At 39.9% G+C, this 18788-nt stretch overlaps 1 protein-coding gene across 1 annotated transcript; it reads right to left on the bottom strand.

Annotated features, from left to right (window-relative positions):
• Window positions 1-267: 267 nt before the first annotated feature.
• LOC126277894 (inositol oxygenase-like) lies at window positions 268-17097 on the bottom strand. The gene is made up of 6 exons (XM_049977449.1): window positions 17000-17097; window positions 12626-12797; window positions 9344-9552; window positions 6887-7023; window positions 3887-4117; window positions 268-600 (listed from the first exon to the last, which is right to left on the bottom strand). Exons 1-6 carry the CDS (start codon window positions 17018-17020, stop codon window positions 492-494), a joined length of 879 nt encoding a protein of 292 aa, XP_049833406.1. The 5' UTR covers window positions 17021-17097; the 3' UTR covers window positions 268-491.
• Window positions 17098-18788: the final 1691 nt, after the last annotated feature.

Below are 18788 nucleotides of genomic sequence, written 5' to 3'. Positions count from 1 at the left end.
TTCAGTAGTTAACTCTTAACTTGTAGCTACCATATAGTTTCATGTTCTGAAACCGACCAACTTTTCAAACAATCCTCCCAACTCTTATTATGCGTAAGCTAGGGAACTGATGAAATGAACAAGGTTTGATATCATCTTCGTCGCAGTATGAGGTCAATACCTCGATGCCCATCGTGGTAGCGATCGTCATCATGAGTGCGATTCCTAGAAATCCACTTACTTTCGAGTGCCATTGAGAAGAAATGGACAAACAGAAAAAGTAAACGATTTTACATTTAACACTTTATTGAATACAGACATATAGACTTACAATTAATGAAAATCTTTACTTACATAATGAATGTGAATCTATTGAGAAACTATACATTGATGAATTATTCAGGTTATGCCTTGATAACATTTCCAGACACTCACATATACGCACAATGAGAAGAAACAGCATTTGGCCGCACTTCACGAACAGTTCGGAGAGCCGTGAGACGTGTGGAACACTACCAGCTGAGGCTTCCAGGCAGGTACTTGTCAATGAGGCCCTGGTAGTACGGCTTGAGCGCATCAATGTCTGGCGTCTCGTCGCTCTTCGTGTACAGGTCGTACTTGCTGCAAGAGACGACAAAAAGCACTTCGTCAGTGTACTCGCAACTGTACGTATTGTATATTAACAGCTCCTTCAGGCGACATGTGGTCATTCATTCAAACTTGGTAAGAATTAGGTGCAGCTTAAATTTGAAGTTCACGTTTTGCGGTGCGTTGAAGTGCTTTTTTTTAATTAAATGAAATTTTTAGTTCAAATATGACAACGTTTCACTTTGAACGTCACAGTTATTCCCAATAATTCTCTTATAATTACTGACTAAATGTACAGTTCACTACATGATTACTGTACGTTGATTACACAGAAACCTTGTAAATTTCATGACTGATTTTTGTTCAGCCTTGTACAGCATAATGATAATACAACTCTCTCGGTTTGGTAATTAGAGAAACAGTTTAAATGAGGAAACAATTAAATTTATCGGTAGCAACGGACACAAAAGACCGGTGTTACGATTTCCCAGGCAGATGCTCTTCTGTCGTGTTAGTACTACCTTAGTTAAGAATACTGGGACTTCAAACAACTCAGAAAATCAAAAGGATGACAACTAAAGGTAGCAATACTGTACAGTGTGTAAAGGAGACAGGAGTGAGCAGTGTAATAACAAGTTTACTACTCGAGTGTACTCCGCAGTACATTAGCCAATAGTATTATCCTGCTGCATCTGTCTGTTGGAGAGATTTGTTCATTGCTATTCCGTTTTCTGATGAGAGTAGGGAGAGAGTGAAACCAAGTGTCACCACTTATCCTACGCCTCTTGCATACTGAAGTACGAAGGGAGCATCGAGCTTAACGTACCCCTCATGCAGAGGTCGTAATCACTTACCTTCACTTGGTGAAGCGTTACTGGATCTTCACAATTGTTTCCTGAACATTGGTGCAAAGCGTGAAGATCAAGAAATTCACGTCAACTGCTCTCTTTCCAGTACCGGCTACATGTTGTTTGTACAAATTCATTTCGTAGCCGGACTTTGAATCGGGCGCCACCACAGAGGCGTACATTGGCGACCTCGACTACGGAGGCGGATATAGACCAACTTTCTACTCTACTCTCCCCGTACCCAATTATATGATTGGTTGTGGCCGTATTGCCACCAAGAAATGATCATATCACTACACAGGATCTCGTTCTCGGTGAAAGTTATTAGGAACGATTCCAAGGTGCTGCGGATATTTAGATAGAGAAAATGGGACCCATATTGACTCTTGATAAACGCATGACAATTTCCCAATGTGGAATTATGCTTGAACAGTGAGTGTATCTAACAACGTTGTCCGCAAATAGTAATGGCATCTTTCCCGATGACAGTGCAGTGGGCCATTACAAATGACTTGTTAGAAAGACTTAGGTGAACCTTCAATACCTTATTCGGATTACTAGTCCATCAGAAGATATAAAAAAACATACAGAGCGTACACACTCGCCTCTGTACCGATATTTTGGTTCAAATGGTTGAAATGGCTCTGAGCACTATGGGACTCAACGGCTGTGGTTATTAGTCCCCTAGAACTTAGAACTACTTAAACCTAACTAACCTAAGGACATCACACACACCCATGCCCTAGGCAGGATTCGATCCTGCGACCGTAGCAATCGCACGGTTCCGGACTGCGCGCCTAGAACCGCGAGACCACGGCGGCCGGCCCGATATTTTGGGCCATATTTCATTGACACTTATGCTGCTAGTATTTTCCATTCAGCAGACAAAACCAGGACCAAAGCGTTGCCATATAAATAAATAAATTATGTAGTTGAAGGTTGGGATGAACATCACATTTATTTAAAGGATAAGGTCCTGTTGTAAGTATTGTTCTCGTATATTCCCTTGGTAAGAAAACTGTCTCTCTCACTCTGTATTGTGATTGTTTGTAATAGGATTCAAATGGTCTAATTGGTTAGTTTACAAATAGACCCAGCACCACTAGATAATCTAACGACATTGATAGAAAAACAATCTTATGACTGGCAAGTGGAATTATTTTGACTGATCGCACACTGTGAATTCTAGCCTTTCGACGATAATGCTATAAGAGCATTAAATAACTCGTGAAGTTTATTAGTAGAGCCTGTGCAATGTATCATTTGGTTCAGTGCATTTTGAAAGTTCGTATTACAAGTTAAGGGAGAACGTACATGAAATTGTCTGAAAACGTGAATTTTCAGCTTTTTTATTTATTAGTAGAACTGACGGAGAGTTAGGTTCCTAAGATTCAGTGATAAAATCGCGTCCAAACTGCCTGAAAAATAACGAAATGTTTGGCACTATTTCCCTGCCAAAAGCATTTTTTGTAGCATAGCTAGAATACTAGTCGGTGAACAGTGATTCCGTGGATTACTTTCGAGCAAACTGGCGCGGGATGCATCTAGAAGGCTGTGAAATGTACTCCTTGGTGTTACAGATCATCTGTGACTCTGTTTTGTATCTCACAAACAACAACAAAAGAGCAATTTTTGTTTTTCCACATTTTCCATTGCTAATGTGTGAATTGAGAAAGTAAGGAGGATGAAGGTATTAGCGAAATGGGCTTTAAGATAGGAAATTTCACTCAAGACATCATTCTGAGAAAAATGGATTTACAGCGCCTCTCTGCAGCTGAAAAGGCAGTTAAAGTCCTGGTAACGGAAATAAGGCAGAAAAAAAACAGAAGAGAAGCCTTGAAAAGGAAATATATATTAAAGAAAATTTATATTCCGTAAAAAAGTTACATATATGTAATCCGTGGAACTTAACAGCAACTATTAACTTCATGTAAAGCATGGTACAAAATTTTATTCAAAACTGTGTATTTTTTGTATATTTTAAACAGTGCGTGGTTTTTATGAATGTCTCCGCTTAAGTATGTGACTCTTAGGTCCCTACAGTCTACAGAATGAAACATCGGATAAATCAACTTAGTAACCCACTGACATAAAACAGACTGCTTCTCAGCTCGTCGCATATCCAAGAGGTCATATAACATTCGAAATCGGGAGATGTTAGACGAAGTACTTGTGGAATAGCATACTGAGGACGTCTTATTGGGAGAAAAAGATGTTGTTAATTCGTTAACGCATCTGGAAGTATTTAATATGATAATCAGTTACACCTGTAGCCATGAATAAATCAAGAGAAGATTATACTACTACCATTTACAGTACAAGTTATGAGAAATGCTTACAGAATATAATGATACAAAAAACGGTTTAGAGCATAAGTTAGTCAATCTAAAGACTATCAGTTGAAGTAACAATATGAAGCTATGACTGTATTATTACAATAGCAGTTTTAGAGGGTAATAAATGGTACTTACTTGAACACCTTAACCCACTTGAGAGTTTCCATGTCATCCTCGTTGCAGAGGTGCATGTAGTCTCCGCCCGAGTGCCACGGGTAGAAAGAGTGGAAGCGGATGACTTTGTGCGCTATTTCTGGCAGCTTCGAGCCATTGTGCCTGAGGGCGTGGTACATGTACTCGTCATGGCCCCACGACATCAGCACATTGTCCAGCCCACAGTGCGGTTTGTACATGCCGTACTTGGTGCTGTAAAAGACGACAGCACGTGAGATGCAAAGCAAATACTGCCCAGCAGGCAAGTTCAGCTCTCTGTGGGAAAATGAAAACTACGTTTCCTTTTCCTTTTTTTGTTTTTTTTTTTCAATTCAGTGATAATAGTGTGCAGAACAAAATTCACCATTTAACATAGAAAATTTTACTCTCTAATGAACACTGTAATTAATAAATATTTCCCTGTTTGTGAGATATCGCTATGCAATGCTTGTGCTTGACAAATAAAGAAGTTTAGACCACTTAGCACATCCACGTTTATTAAAAAAATGCTTCAAAATGAGGTGTCTATTTTATGTGTACCGGGATATTTTACAAAGAAGAATTGTGATAATTCCGGGAAACAAGGACACATTTCATGGGTTTCTACATCATTAAAGGATCCACCAATGGTTGGTTCCTCTGCTCTAACCTCCGTACACATCTCAGTGTACCTAATTATAACTGTACATATTTTATATTTCATCAACACATTTTTTGGGATATTTTCTAATTAATTTGGTGTGAGGTAACTGTGGTCTCCAGTGGCTAGCTACAAAGATTGTAATTTTTAAAAATCATTTCCCGCTGTCTCAAAATCCGAAGCTTCACTCTTCTCGGTTTTACAATGTATTCCTCATTTCACTTTCCGCTTTCCGGTTGGTGCTACTCTTGAATATATAATAACATCAAGTTTTAGATGATGTTGGAAAATAGCATAACATAACTTTTGTGTCAATTCGCGACTGCATCGAGCAAAATCATTTACAAAATCTAGCGCCGTTCTAGTTTGTATCGACTCGCTACGGCTGCTACCAGATCAATAAGGGATGAATATCTTTCGTGTGCGTGTGAGTGTGTGTGTGTGTTTCTTCTACCGTAGATGACAAATAAAAATGAGTCAGCAGCACAGATACGTTTGTTCAAGTGAGCGCCTAGCCGATATCGAAAGAAGCATTATCGAAACATATTACAGGAAACACTACGTCACAACCACGAAACTAAACAGACTGTCGCAGGTCGAAAAATGCGCCATATTACACTTTGATTTCTTAACCCTATCGGTCCTGGCGTTTCTACTGCACTGAAAAAAATCCGTGCATATGTGTAAATGATGACACTATGCGCTGTCTGTGGCGATGTAGGGATACAAAATGTAGAGTGGCAATGGCAAGAAAAGCATTTCTGAAGAGCAGAAATTTGTTAACATTGCATACAAATTTTAGTGTAAGAAAGTCTTTTCTGAAATTGTTTGTCTGCATGCGGCTTTTGTAATGGAACTCGTTAGTGACACAGTCACCATTTAGTGAACAACTCGACACGTCCCATAAATTGCCAACCTCATTTTTTGCGGATCCTTCATAGTTTCAATAATACAAATGAAATGGTTATTTGTATTTAAATACAAGACATGCGTTTAAACTGTAATCTAGAAGAAATAAAGTTATTTTTTTTTTACTTTTTTGCTAGAATTATTTTTATATATTAAATTTTATTAAGAATTTGTTATCTCATGCAATTTCACTTGCAGTGACTGACATTAAGATATTAACTAATAAACTTACAGATTAACTCCAGGAAAGATTGCCCAAAGGTCATGCTTTAGTTAACGTCAAAATTTTCTTTTATGTGTGTATTATTTTGTCCTTCCTGGCTTGTTCGTCGTTGGTAGGAAGTCAGTTCTGTGTTGTGGTAAAAGTGCTGTGGAGATGACAAAATGAACCCAACAAGCTTTTGTCCAAACCATACTCAAAGACACTGTGCGAAGACCAAAAAAGAAGCTGTAATGGCTGTCGTCGTACAAGATACTCAAATAATACCAAAGCTTAAATTCTAACACTCATCTCTTCGTTGTAGCTTTTAAGGATTTGAAAAGTGCTGACACAAACGAGTTCGCTGTGGAAAAAATAAGGTTTGCAAACAACATTCTGTATATAATTTTATTATCGTTCAAACATGAAGCTTAAAGGTGAGGAGTAAACAGCTCAGACAAGAAGAGAATAGAAGCTTTTGAAATGAGGTGTTAAAGAGTAGATAGGTGGTCCTAATGAGGAGATACTAAATGGACATGGGAGAAAGGGAAATTTGTGGCACATCTTGACTAAAAGAAGGAAAGGGTGGGGGTTAAAATTGCAGAGGGAGACCAAACGATGAATGAAGCAAGCAGATTAAAATGAGTGCAAACTTCAGTAATTCTGAGATGAAGAAGCTTGCACAAGGTGGAGTAGCGTGGAGAGCTGCACCATCCACCCTTACGACCGAAGACCTCAGCAAGAGGAATCCACTGTATGTCTCTATGGAAATAAGCTGCTCCATTCATTCACGGTGCCTGCCGATGACAACAGTAATCCTCACTTTGCCCCTCACCCACAAGCTCACATTCAGCACTGCTTGTTTGTGTCTCAGGTTTATTTTGTTGCATTACACTCTGCTTTGTCTTACACTTCTTGGTGACTACAAATAACAGGTTTTTTCACTGTCATCAAGGTATTTGTTTCTAATTGACAAAGACAGGTGCGGTAGAATACCGAACACAGTAGTGATATGTGACGGATGCAAGAAGTATACCTATATCAATGTGCCCGTTTTAAGAACTTTTCAAATTATCATTGTTGCCCAGTTCCTAAAGACATAATCGTAAACAGATTTTCGTACATCGATAATGTCAGTCAAAAGGAATGTAATGTTTGCTGGTTGTGAGATATCATTTCGGAAGAAATAATGCCTTCAGTAATACATGGAAGTTTTGATATGTGAATTACATACTTGTATCGTGGGTCCTTGCCGTCGGGGTTGTCAACGAAGCTGGTGTCCCTGTAGACGATGGAGTCGGCCCAGGCGCAGCCCACTGGGAAAGTATCGCCTACAACGGCCCACTGAGGCTCATCGTAGAACGCCATGAACTGAAACGAAAGAAACACTTTACTTTTTCGGAAGACGAACCGGAAATGCCGGTTACCTTAATTCTGATCAAGCAAGGCTTGACGCGTCGTTATCCGAATTTGCTGTTAATGATCCTGCTCTCTGTGTTGAAACTTTTTAATACGGTATTCCACTATTCAACATCAGATCATCTTTTGAGAAGGGTATAACCATTGCTCTATGTCGGCTACAAGGTTAAAAATACCTGTGATCAACAGTAGATATGAAGTAAATGCAATAAAGAATATGACGTATAGGCTGTGATCAAATAACATGAGGCGCCCCCACAGAGTTTAACAGAAAATATAAGCATTACGTTTAACCGGGAGAGTCTTATACATCACTACCTCCCTTGTCTGAATGTAAGTACATTACTTCGATTTGTTGATCCATATATTATTTCTCAGAGTGGTGATGGACTTAATCAAATTACTTACCCAGAATTAATCACAAAGAAAGTTATGCTTTACGACGCGTCGAGGAAGGAATCATTTAAGACGGATCATAAACTCGATTCGAGAAAGTATATGGGAGGAAGCTGGCCGTACCGTTACAAAGAAACATCGCAGTATTCACCGTAAGTGATTTGTGGGGGTCACAGGAAACGTAACTCTTGATTTTTTTTTGGTATGAGACGTACGTATTCCAAGAAACGTTTTTCCTCAATCTTCTCTGTCTACGCTGATCTTTTACGGTAGAGTAGCAGACCAGCTATCAATACCAGGTATACGAGACTAAGTTTCCAAACGCGAAACGTAGTAACGATCTCTAGTCTGATTCAGCGGTCGGCCAGAATGTGGTTTTTAGATGGTTTTCCACAGTACAGTTGCCATGGGCGTTGCTGGTTTCGTATCTCCGCCCCAGAAACACAGAACCCAATTAAAACACGAAAGCCGGCCGCTGTGACCAAGCGGTTCTAGGCGCTTCAGTCTGGAACCGCGCAGGTACGGTCGCAGGTTCCAATCCTGTCTCGGGCATGGATGTGTGTGATGTCCTTACGTTATTGTCCGTATAGTCTTAAGACTTCGGCCGACGGATGAAACTCGTCCGCTCCGCTGCAGCCAAGCAACAAATGACAGGCGGCTCACAGTCAGTCGGTCGCTAGGCAACTTAACTGTTTTTTGACTAAGGGATAGGGATTTTAACTTTCCTCAGGAGGAAAAGGACCAAACCAAAGTGAAGGGAATTCTGGGCCAATCTCATGCCTAAGCAGACGAAGCAGATCAGGAAAATTTCATCACTTACGTGAAGAACTGAAAAGAGACACGGATAAATTTTTCAGTAACTATAGGATCAACGTTGAAACGTTTCAGTTCATCCTTACAGCTAATCAGCAGGCAATTGCGAAATGGTCCAATTTCAAGGGATCTATACAACCTGAAGAACGTTTGGCTTTAACATTTAAGCAAGTTCTACGCACATATAATGGTCTCTAAAGGGAAAAGAAACTGTACGGAGCCTTCAGGCCACGAGTGGCCTACCGGGTCCACCCGACCGCCGTTTCATCCTCGGAGGAGGATGCGGATAGGAGGGGCGTGGGGTCAGCACACCGCTCTGCCGGTCGTATGATGGTATTCTTGACCGCGGCCGCTACTATTCGGTCGAGTAGCTCCTCAATTGGCATCACGAGGCTGAGTGCACCCCGAAAAATGGCGACAGCGCATGGCGGCCTGGATGGTCATCCATCCAAGTGCCGGCCACGCCCGAGAGCGCTTAACTTCGGTGATCTCAGAATTGTGATAACATTCCTGAATTATATAACAACATACATTACGAATTATATGTAATAATGGACAGCTCGTTGTTATATTTACATATAATAAATAAGGATGAGATAAAATATTTCGTTTAAGAATGCCGCTGTCGGCTTAGGGAACGTTTCTGTTTCGTCATTGTTGTGGCCTATTGTCACTCACAAGATCTATATGCTTCTTTACATCCATAGTTAGTAATTAAGTACAAACTACACATACATGTCCAACTACGTCCGACCAATCGCATTTCGCTGTGACCCGTCCGTCAGTGGCTTACTTGGTGGTGTGCAGTGGACACGTTCCAATGTCCCTAAATGCCCTGAGATTAGCCGGCCGCGTGTGGCCGTACACCAGCGTCCAACTAGTCGGAGAAAACGGTTTCAATGATCGCTCAGCCTTAGGGTTGGGAAGCTACAAGGCAAAAAGGATGCGGTGGGAAAGCCACTTGGCAACTAGTGAGACAACCACTGACAGTTAAAGAACCCCCGAAGGCAGTGCAAGTCTCACGTGATTTCATACAAAACACAAGTCAACGAGATAGACGCACCTTGCCCAGGTCGTGTATGAGTCCGGTGAGCTGCAGCCACTCACAATCCGGGTAGTCTTCACGGATGCGTTCGGCCGTCTGGTAGGCGTGCACGATGTTGGGTACGTCGACGTCCGGGTCGCTCTCGTCCACCAGCTTGTTCAGCGTGTCGAGGGCCTCCAGAATGGGGGCGCGGAACTTGTCGAACTTGCGCCACTTCTCGTGCCGACCTGCACACCAGGAAAGCATTTTCATCCCCACAAAACTGGAACTGGTGTTCAATATTAACTGGAAACGAAACTGAATGCAGTTCCTTGTGTTTTACTTCAAAATTTAAAGGGGATTGCATGAAAAATAGTTCACGGTGTTCCAAAAAGAAGCTGTTTCTTTAAATTATCGTTTGTTATACTTACGATGCAGCCACCATCTTATATTACTGTTGCGGTCTTCACTCAGAAGACTGGGCGGATACAGCTCTCCACTCTAACCTGTCTTTTTCTCTGCATACCTACTCCAGCTGACATCGACTTCAGCGTGCTTATTGTACGCAAGACTTCGTCTCTCTCTACAATTTTGAACACTCCCCTCCCCCTCCCACTTTCTCCACCTCACACACGTACTTCTTTCCAGTGCCAAACAGTCGATCCCTTTATTTCATTGAACGTTTCCTGAGAGCCAATACCTTGTTTTAATTAAGCTGCACCAAGAAGCTCCTTTCCGCTTTAGTATTCCATTAGTTACTCGGTATAACCTCGCTGTTGCTCGTCGTGTTTGCGAGAAGTGAGTAGAAGTTGTTCCCGAACACTACAAAATGCGAGAAAATTTAACTGTTGACGAACTGTTAGTAACAGACCTCACTCTCTATTCAAACAGTGTATCACAAGCAAAGCGGCAGAATAAGTGATAAGGACATGGACTGCGTATGACAGTAAATATTAAATATGTACCGAAAGCCCGAATTTGTACAGGAAAGGAAAGTGGAGCGCCACCAGAAAAAAAACAGGGAATGATGAGTTTCTGAGGGGAGGTAGAGCTTCTACTAAATACGACCAACAAGGAGGGTCATAGATCTGTATCCTAATTCAGAAATTACGCTACTGAGGGCAATTATATTCCTAAGGGAAATAGGAATGTTCCATTAATCAGCACACTCCACCAAGATAACGAAATCAGTGTGAGGGCTGATACAAACGTAAAGCGGGTTTGGATTATAATTCAACGAAAGAGGCTGTAGACACATTTGATCAGCTATCAGGTTCATGTATATGAAAGTGAAAAACCAACAGGTGATCCTTTAACTTATCCACAACATTTTGTCCGAACTTCAGTCACTGAAGTGAGAAAAAAAAAGAAAGACAATCCAACGTTTTGTATGAAGAATGCGTTATTGAAAACTGTTGTTTCAAATTAAACATATGTATATATTAAAATAAGAAATTTTCTTACATAATGTTGTGGATGCAATAATAATTTGGTATAATAATAATAATAATAATAATAACTAGTACTGTTGTAATAATAATTATTGTTCTTATATTCAGTGATACACAAAATACTAGTTAAGTCAACAACTATAAGAAAAAAGAATCTTAGTAGAAGTTTTTTGCACTATTTGAGTGTCGGCTCGTGCTCTCGAACAGTACAGTAGTATAGTAACAGAGAACAGAACAGCAGCAATTATTGTTATTATATTCAGTGATATACAAAATATAATTAAGTCACAACTATAAGAAAAATGTATGTTAGTAGAAGTTTTTTGCACTATTTGAGTGTCGGCTCATACTGTCTCGAACACTACAGTTGCATGGTAACAGAACATCAGTGTTAAACTTCGGGGCCAAGTTCTATGTCAGGAAACTTTCTTATCATCCGCAGACGAATCGTGTCAGACTCAAAAGTTTCGCAACCGACCAGTTCTTTGGTGAACTACGATCGAACGCTAACGAGTCTGCTGACGGTCTTCTACAGCCTGGAGCGAGATGTATCCACTACTGCGGGCAGAGATGTACCTTTACTTGTGCTCACAACTCGCCGATGATTAATGATTAATATCGAGTTTATTATAATTTCGTTTCAACTGCTTTCAGTGGTATTTGTTTGCACTCTCCCTCTCTCTTTTTTCCCCGTACAGATAACGCTTGTAATTTTTTTGTAATTATAAGCTTCCCGTGCTTACTTTCTTGATTAATGGTACATGAATTTATGAAATGTACTTCATCATGGTTCTTTTCATTATCCAGTTAGACACATGAGAGTGTTTTTATGAGTACATATACAGAAACTTGGTATTGAATGTTAAATTAGGGTGCAAGGGCTGTGATTTTAGTATGACTTTAAGATATGACGATCGTTTGCGTTTGCATATACCTTTAAATGTTTTGTACAAAATTTTCTTTCCACTTCAATTTGTGTCCTAGGCATTGAATTGTTTTACATAGAAATTACAAGGTGTTACAGATTACGCTGTTATACTCCCACTTTGAATACTTTCCCCTATCATACAATCCCCCCCCCCCCCCCCCCGCCACCACTCCTCCCTTCAATATCCACATGTAACAATGTGAAAGTTTATTGTAATTTCAGTCTTTATTCAAATGTTAAACGACTTTATGACATTCAAAGTGATTAATTATATTTGTTTGTTTGTATGAAGCTTTTGTGGATTAAGCACATCTCAATATGTCAATATTTACCGAAATCCGTAATGTGAATGATTCTTATGTATCCAAGCGATCGCTGACGTAATAAATTATTACACAAACATTCCAAAGGTCGAATTCTTTCAATTTTTTAAAAGTGGGTGAATGGTTCGAGTCTTCAAAAATGATCATAATACTTTTTTTTTACACTTTTACGATCTTTAACCTAGGCAACCACAGTATCAGCACATGTGCATACTCCAGGCGGTCTACGAAGATGACAATTATCATTTTTAAGTAGCTTCTGCAAGAGGTTTGCAGGTACGCCGACGAATAAACTACGATACTTCGTGAAAATCCTTCAACAGGAAATCGAGCAAACATTAATTAGAATTTAAAACCATGAGTGCCTTACTTTTTTGAACCAAGGATGTCTAAAATATGTGCGATCGTTAATATCTTCCCCCTCTCCACTGCAACAATTTTTCATTTCAAAGGTGATTAGTATTCAAACTCATTACAATCGGTCGCTTTCAATTAGATGTGTTATATGTTGACATAAGAGTGGTAGGGAAGTATTTCAGTGAACAGCAATCTCACCCCATTGGCAAGCTCTACAGAACACAATATTAAGTACTTGAGGCGAGATACACCAGATACTCACTCCTGACGAAATCCACGGTCTGGTGCTTGTGCATGACGTGGTAGAGTCTGCGTACTCGCTCCTTGATGGGGTCATTCTCGTCGATGGTGTAGTCGCGGAACTGCGAGACCGGCTTCCCTGCATGTAGGGGCTCCGGCCTGAGTACTTCAGAGGGGTCGATCAGAGGCTGCGACTGTGGAAAAAAAAAAGAACAGGGTTAGCGTGGCCTTATCTTCCACCTCACCGGATGGCATTTCCCTCTTGGAGAGAACGTCATTCTCCTACCCAGTCAAAAAATCATATTCCTCTCAGATAGATATAGCATTAAGTCTGTATGAAGACCCTTATAATATTTACGGCCTTCGTTCAAATATTGGCTACGTAGTATTTGTCATACATGTGTCAGTGGTAATGATTATTTCGTACCTTAACTTAATCCTGCCAGAGGTAAAAAGAGATCTTGAAAGAACAGCTGAACATAAAGGACATTATCTTGAAAGGAGGATATAAGACGAACTTTAACATAAGCAAAACGGGGATAATGGAATTTAGTCTAATTAAATGCGAGATACTGAGGCAATTAGGTTAGAAAATGAGACACTAAAAGTAATAGATTAATGTCGAAGAAAACTGCCTCGGTTGAAAAGTTGTTTTTACGCGTTTCGCTTTTGTGAGGCATCATCAGATTATGTGAAAATGAAGTAGGATAAATGTCAATTGGCGCTCAAGGGCATTAAATATAAGCAGCGTCTGGACATAACGTCCACTCGTCAAATGTCTTACCATATGTATGAAGGACCATATCTGTACAAAAGCAGGCTCAGCACTGTGTACAGATTCCAGGCAGGTTCACACAGCACAAGAACAGAACTGTTGTTGTGCTGGGGAGACTTCGTTTCATGATCGTATTTAATCTGATGATGTCTTACAAGAGCGAAGCATGTAACTGTTACTCGTATTAGTAACAACAATTTTGCAACCGAGACTTTCTTCATTCAAATTATTCATAACCTGTTCCTGGAGCAGACAGCCAAAATGAAGTGGGACCAATTTTAGTACATTAGCTGGTTGTATGAGCAGTCAAACAATTGAAGATGACCAAAGTAGAGACGATATAAAATGTAGACTGGCAACGGAAAGAAAAGCATTTCTAAAGAAGAGAAATTTGTAACATCTCATAAGTGCTAGGAAGTCTTTTCTGTAGGTATCTGAATGGAGTGTAACTGTGTATGGTAGTGAAACATGAACAGTTCAGACGAGGAGAGAATACAAGCTTTTGAAATGTGGTGTTGCAGAAGAATGCTGAAAATTGGAGGTGTAGATCGTGTAATTAACGAGAAACTGGAGAGAAAAGAAATTTGTGATACAATTTGACCAAAAACGGATCGGTGCATAGGACACATTCTGAGATATCAACGTATCAACAGTTTAGTCTCTGAAGGAACTGCGGAGGGTAAAAATCATAAAGGGAGACCAAGAGACGAATACAGTAAGCAGGTTCAGAAGGATGTAGGTTTCAAAAGTTATTCGGAGATGAAGTTTGCACAGGATACCTCAGCATGGAGAGCTGCATCAGACCAGTCTTCGGACTGAAGATCACGACCACAACAACAACAACAACATACACTTCGTTTTGATGGGTGTTCGTCGGTTGTATTCTAATGCTGAGACAGCATCCCTCCCGTTTCCTCAGAGTAGATTTTTCACCCAACAGTGTTCATATACGAATAAGAAAAATAATGAAAAATCTGTTAAATTAAAAAATGTCATAATAGCTTATCTTGCTTATAGCCAGAGAAACGCAGTTCACAGTGGCTTGACAAGTACATTACAATACTATACTTTGTTTTCTGTGTTACAGACCCCAGTATGCAGATTGGATGAGGATTGCGTAACCTGAGGCTAGAATTTAGGTAGCTTCTTTCGAATAGTATCAAAGTGTGCTACAAAGTTTGGTCTAATTCATATCTGTGGTCTGGAAGAAAAATGTTGGATTTTGCAGAGGCATTACCCACAAATATCCAAATTACTACAACTAACTGAACAAATACTCAAATGTATTGCAACTCTGCTGCATCCAATTACAAGTATGTCTAATATTTGCTAACGTATACTAACATTATACGTAATATTTTAAGCAGAGAGATTTTAAGAAAAATGCAGTATCCCAGCTTAAACATACAAGAACACCGCATAAAAATACCTTCGGATTCACCAAAACCATTAAATAGTAACCACGCCATACGACTGTCAATAATACCCCTTTTCACGTTATCTACGAACAAATTATACGAGGTAATTTGTTACTTTTTTCATAGGATTATTTGTACGGAGTATCTTAGAAATATGGGACCAACCAGTTTACATATAATTAACATTCATCCCTCACACGAAGGCAAGCTGTCAATTTGCAGATGAGTAAATACAAGAATTAAACCTTGCTTTTAAAGTTAGTTTTGTCAAGTGTCTATAGCTCCTACACTTCCAGTATCACTGACGTTTATCATAAAGTTAATCATTTCTTTATTTGCTTAAGTGCACTTTAAAGATGTTAAGTATCTAATTATTACTTATTTATACTGTGACGGTTTATTAGCAAAAATTTTCTTGTAAACTATTTGTATTGGTTATCTGCAGTTAAACGTTTCTAAGCCTAAAGAGCTTTCTGCAAGATTTTCTTGAAAAAGCAAAATTTTATTGTGTCCTTCAACACAAAGAAAGCTTTATTTGTGAAATTTAAGTAACCTGATGATATCATTAAAACATTAGAAAGTTAAAATTGGGAGAATACATCACATTTTCTTTCTCTTCAAAAGCTGTAGTGACATTAAAGGCAAAGTTTTCTGCGTTTTGCCATCTAGTATACGTTTGAATGTGTGATTTAGTTTTGAATTTCTTGTGATGAAAATAACATCTATTTAATAACTCCTAATTATTTTGCGCTTTTATGTCTGGAGATGTAGTCATTGATGTGCAGAATTTAATATAATGGTTCTATCGAAGTTACTTTACATTTTAAGCTTTATGTAGTTCGCAGACCTTGTAATCATTAGCCCCATTTATTTTCTTTGAAATAATATTTTTATCACTGAAACTTTTCTGCTATAATTTGTTGACAACATTAACTTCAAGATCTTTGGAGACGTCTTTTTTTTCAACGGCAACCTCTACATTAGGTTAATATAAGTATAAAGTCTATGAAAGTGCACGTTTTAATACACATCGCATCGTTTTTAATAACTTACATTATTGCTGAAAAAGATATTTAATGATTCCGGATCTAGTAAATTTATTCACCCATTGGCAATATAAATATATTCATAAACTATACACGGTTTGTAATTTTTGTGTTGTATTTCAATATGTTGCTGAGTAATGTGTACCACACGGAAGTCAAGTCTGCTGTAGTTATTCAGAAGGTGAGTGACTTTGTAGTCTTCTCTGTTGCTGTATTAAGTTGCTTCACTTACAGTGTTTCTTTGCCTTCTTGTGTCATGGATAGATCTTGTAGCATACAGTTGATGTGTTACTTATGATAGTTTTTTGATACTGCTGTTACTTTACTGTCGAGGAATGTGATTGGTGCTGAATTCCACGTTTTTATCTTGTTCCATGCCTGCTGATCATGCCTGCCATTACTCAGTTACACTTAAATTAAAGGAATTTTCATTCAAACATATTTAGCAACTTTGCCACTGGTGCAAACATCAGCGCTTGATTCCTAACTCTGGAGGGAATTAAATGCTTCACTTTCCACAGTTTCCATGCCCGTAGCTACCACAAAATGACTTTCTTGATTGCAGCTCAAGCGACCTCAGGCAAAAGGGTTAGGCGGGTCAATCATAAAAAAGATAAAATTTCATATTTCAGAATAGTAATAATATACCATTACACTCTCCTTGATCGAAGTGTGACAGAGAATCCCTAAAAGCCTTGCGCTCTGGTTCCATCAACTACACTACATTTTTCACTACAACTTATCGCAGAATTTTCTAAAATAAAAAAGCAATTAACACTGTAACTGAGTGCTATAGATCCGGTGGGAAAAAATATGTAAACAGTATCTGTCACCATCTGAGTTGACGAATTATGAATTATGAATGTCTCTATATATCTGCAGTTGTAACTAACTACTAAAACAGGATGAAAGAAATATGTAGATATTTTAAGTCCCACCCACAGCGAAATCATTAGTTTCGGAGCACCAGTTAAAGTTAGACAGGTTCTGAGCAGGAAATTAACCAAAGCATTTTCAGACAATTTAACCTGTCACGCATCTAAATTATTTAGGAAACGACGAAAAAAATTGTTCTCGGTAAGCGAACGGGAATTCGAATGCCATTTTCAATCGAAAAAGAGTCCACTTCTGAGGAATGAGAACTGCTGTTTACTCACCAGAAGCTTAGCAGTGGCCATGATGCTGACAAGGAAAGCGGGTGGCGACCGTAAGTGAGCACACAACTGCTTCCGAGCAGCGACGCTGGTGTTGGCCGGCGTCGTTGCTTCCCCTGTATTTATTTGCAGAGGTTATCGGCGTCGTCCGCCAAGGTCACGACGCCCGTCGATGGCGAATATCACGCGAGATGCCAACTTGCGTAATACGCTACTCCTCTGTTCGACGTCGCAGTTCTCTGTGGAAAAGTACTGCCTAATTTTGATCAGGACTCCGCAGATCGACTAAAAGTATTCTGCAGGCAGAGAAAAAGTCGAAATACTAAACTCTTTCTTCTGTAACTGTTTCACTGTGGAAGAGCGTACAGCTATCCCTCCTTGAAATCGTCACACTTACATCAAAACGGCGCATATCGAAAGAAGTGACAACGGGAGAGAAAAGCAACTGACAGCCCTCAACGGAAAAGAGGCCACTGATGGGACACCAGTAGGATACTACATTGAGTACGTGAAAGAACATACTCTTGCCTTAGGACGCAGGAGGAGTGCAGCGTTGCTAGTGATTGGGAAAAAATCAAAAGTCATGACCGTTATAGAAAAGAATCATTGGATAGGCAAACACAACTAGAGTCCTATGTAGATGACATCGGCCTGTTGTAGGATTCTGGAAGAGGTTTCATGTTTGCGTATTATAACAATTATGTTCAAAATGTTCAAATGCGCTTGAAATCTTATGGGACTTAACTATTTAGGTCATCGGTCCCTAAGCTTTCACACTACTTAACCTAAATTATCCTAAGGATAAACACACACCCATGCCCGAGGGAGGACTCGAACCTCCGCCGGGACCAGCCGCACAGCCCATGACTGCAGCGCCCTGGACAGCTCGGGACAATTATGAAGAACTGGAATCTCCTCTGCAGGAATCAACACGGATTCTGCAAACAGAGATCCTGTGAAATCCAGTTTACTCTGTCCATCCACGGAAAAAGCAGTGGATATCGGCACAGAGGTGAATTCTGTGTTCTTGGACTTCCAGAAACTCATATAGTTCCGCACTACCACCTAATGAACAAAAAACAACAAGCGTATGAAATATCAGACCTGTTGGGTGGCTGGAATAAAATGTTCCTAGCAGACGGAGAGAAATCTTCAGACGTAAAAGTAACTTCTTACGCACTCTAACAGCGTCTTACATCATTACTTTCTACAGTATACAGACTTTGAGGACTTGTAGTAGGCACAAGATAAGTTTAGCTCAGGAACTCATATTCAAAAACGTAACGTTTCCCCACTGCACGGAAAATACCGCAGCAGACATTGCTCTCTGACTTCTGCCGCTTGTCGTCTGGATCCAATTAGAAGTAAGACTGGATGTGACAACCACTGGCGTCAACACAGATACGGTGAAATGAAATGATCGTATGGCATTGTTGGCCGGGATGTCCCAGTGCCGGCCACGGTGGTCTCGCGGTTCTAGGCGCGCAGTCCAGAACCGTGGGACTGCTACGGTCGCAGGTTCGAATCCTGCCTCGGGCATGGATGTGTGTGACGTCCTTAGGTTAGTTAGGTTTAAGTAGTTCTAAGTTCTAGGGGACTGATGACCACAGCAGTTGAGTCCCATAGTGCTCAGAGCAATTTGAACCATTTTTTTTTTGTCCCAGTGGGGTTCGGTCACCGAGTGCCGCATTGGGCAACTTGCGGCCGATGATGAGGAAGAAATTATGATGAGGACAACATAAAATCCAGTCCACGAGCGGAGAAAATCTCCGACTCGCCCGGGAATCGAACC

Source organism: Schistocerca gregaria, chromosome 6, assembly GCF_023897955.1.
Source record: "Schistocerca gregaria isolate iqSchGreg1 chromosome 6, iqSchGreg1.2, whole genome shotgun sequence".
NCBI lineage: Eukaryota > Metazoa > Arthropoda > Insecta > Orthoptera > Acrididae > Schistocerca > Schistocerca gregaria.
Note: the sequence above shows the minus strand (reverse complement) of the source record. Positions and strands in the feature narration are given on the sequence as shown.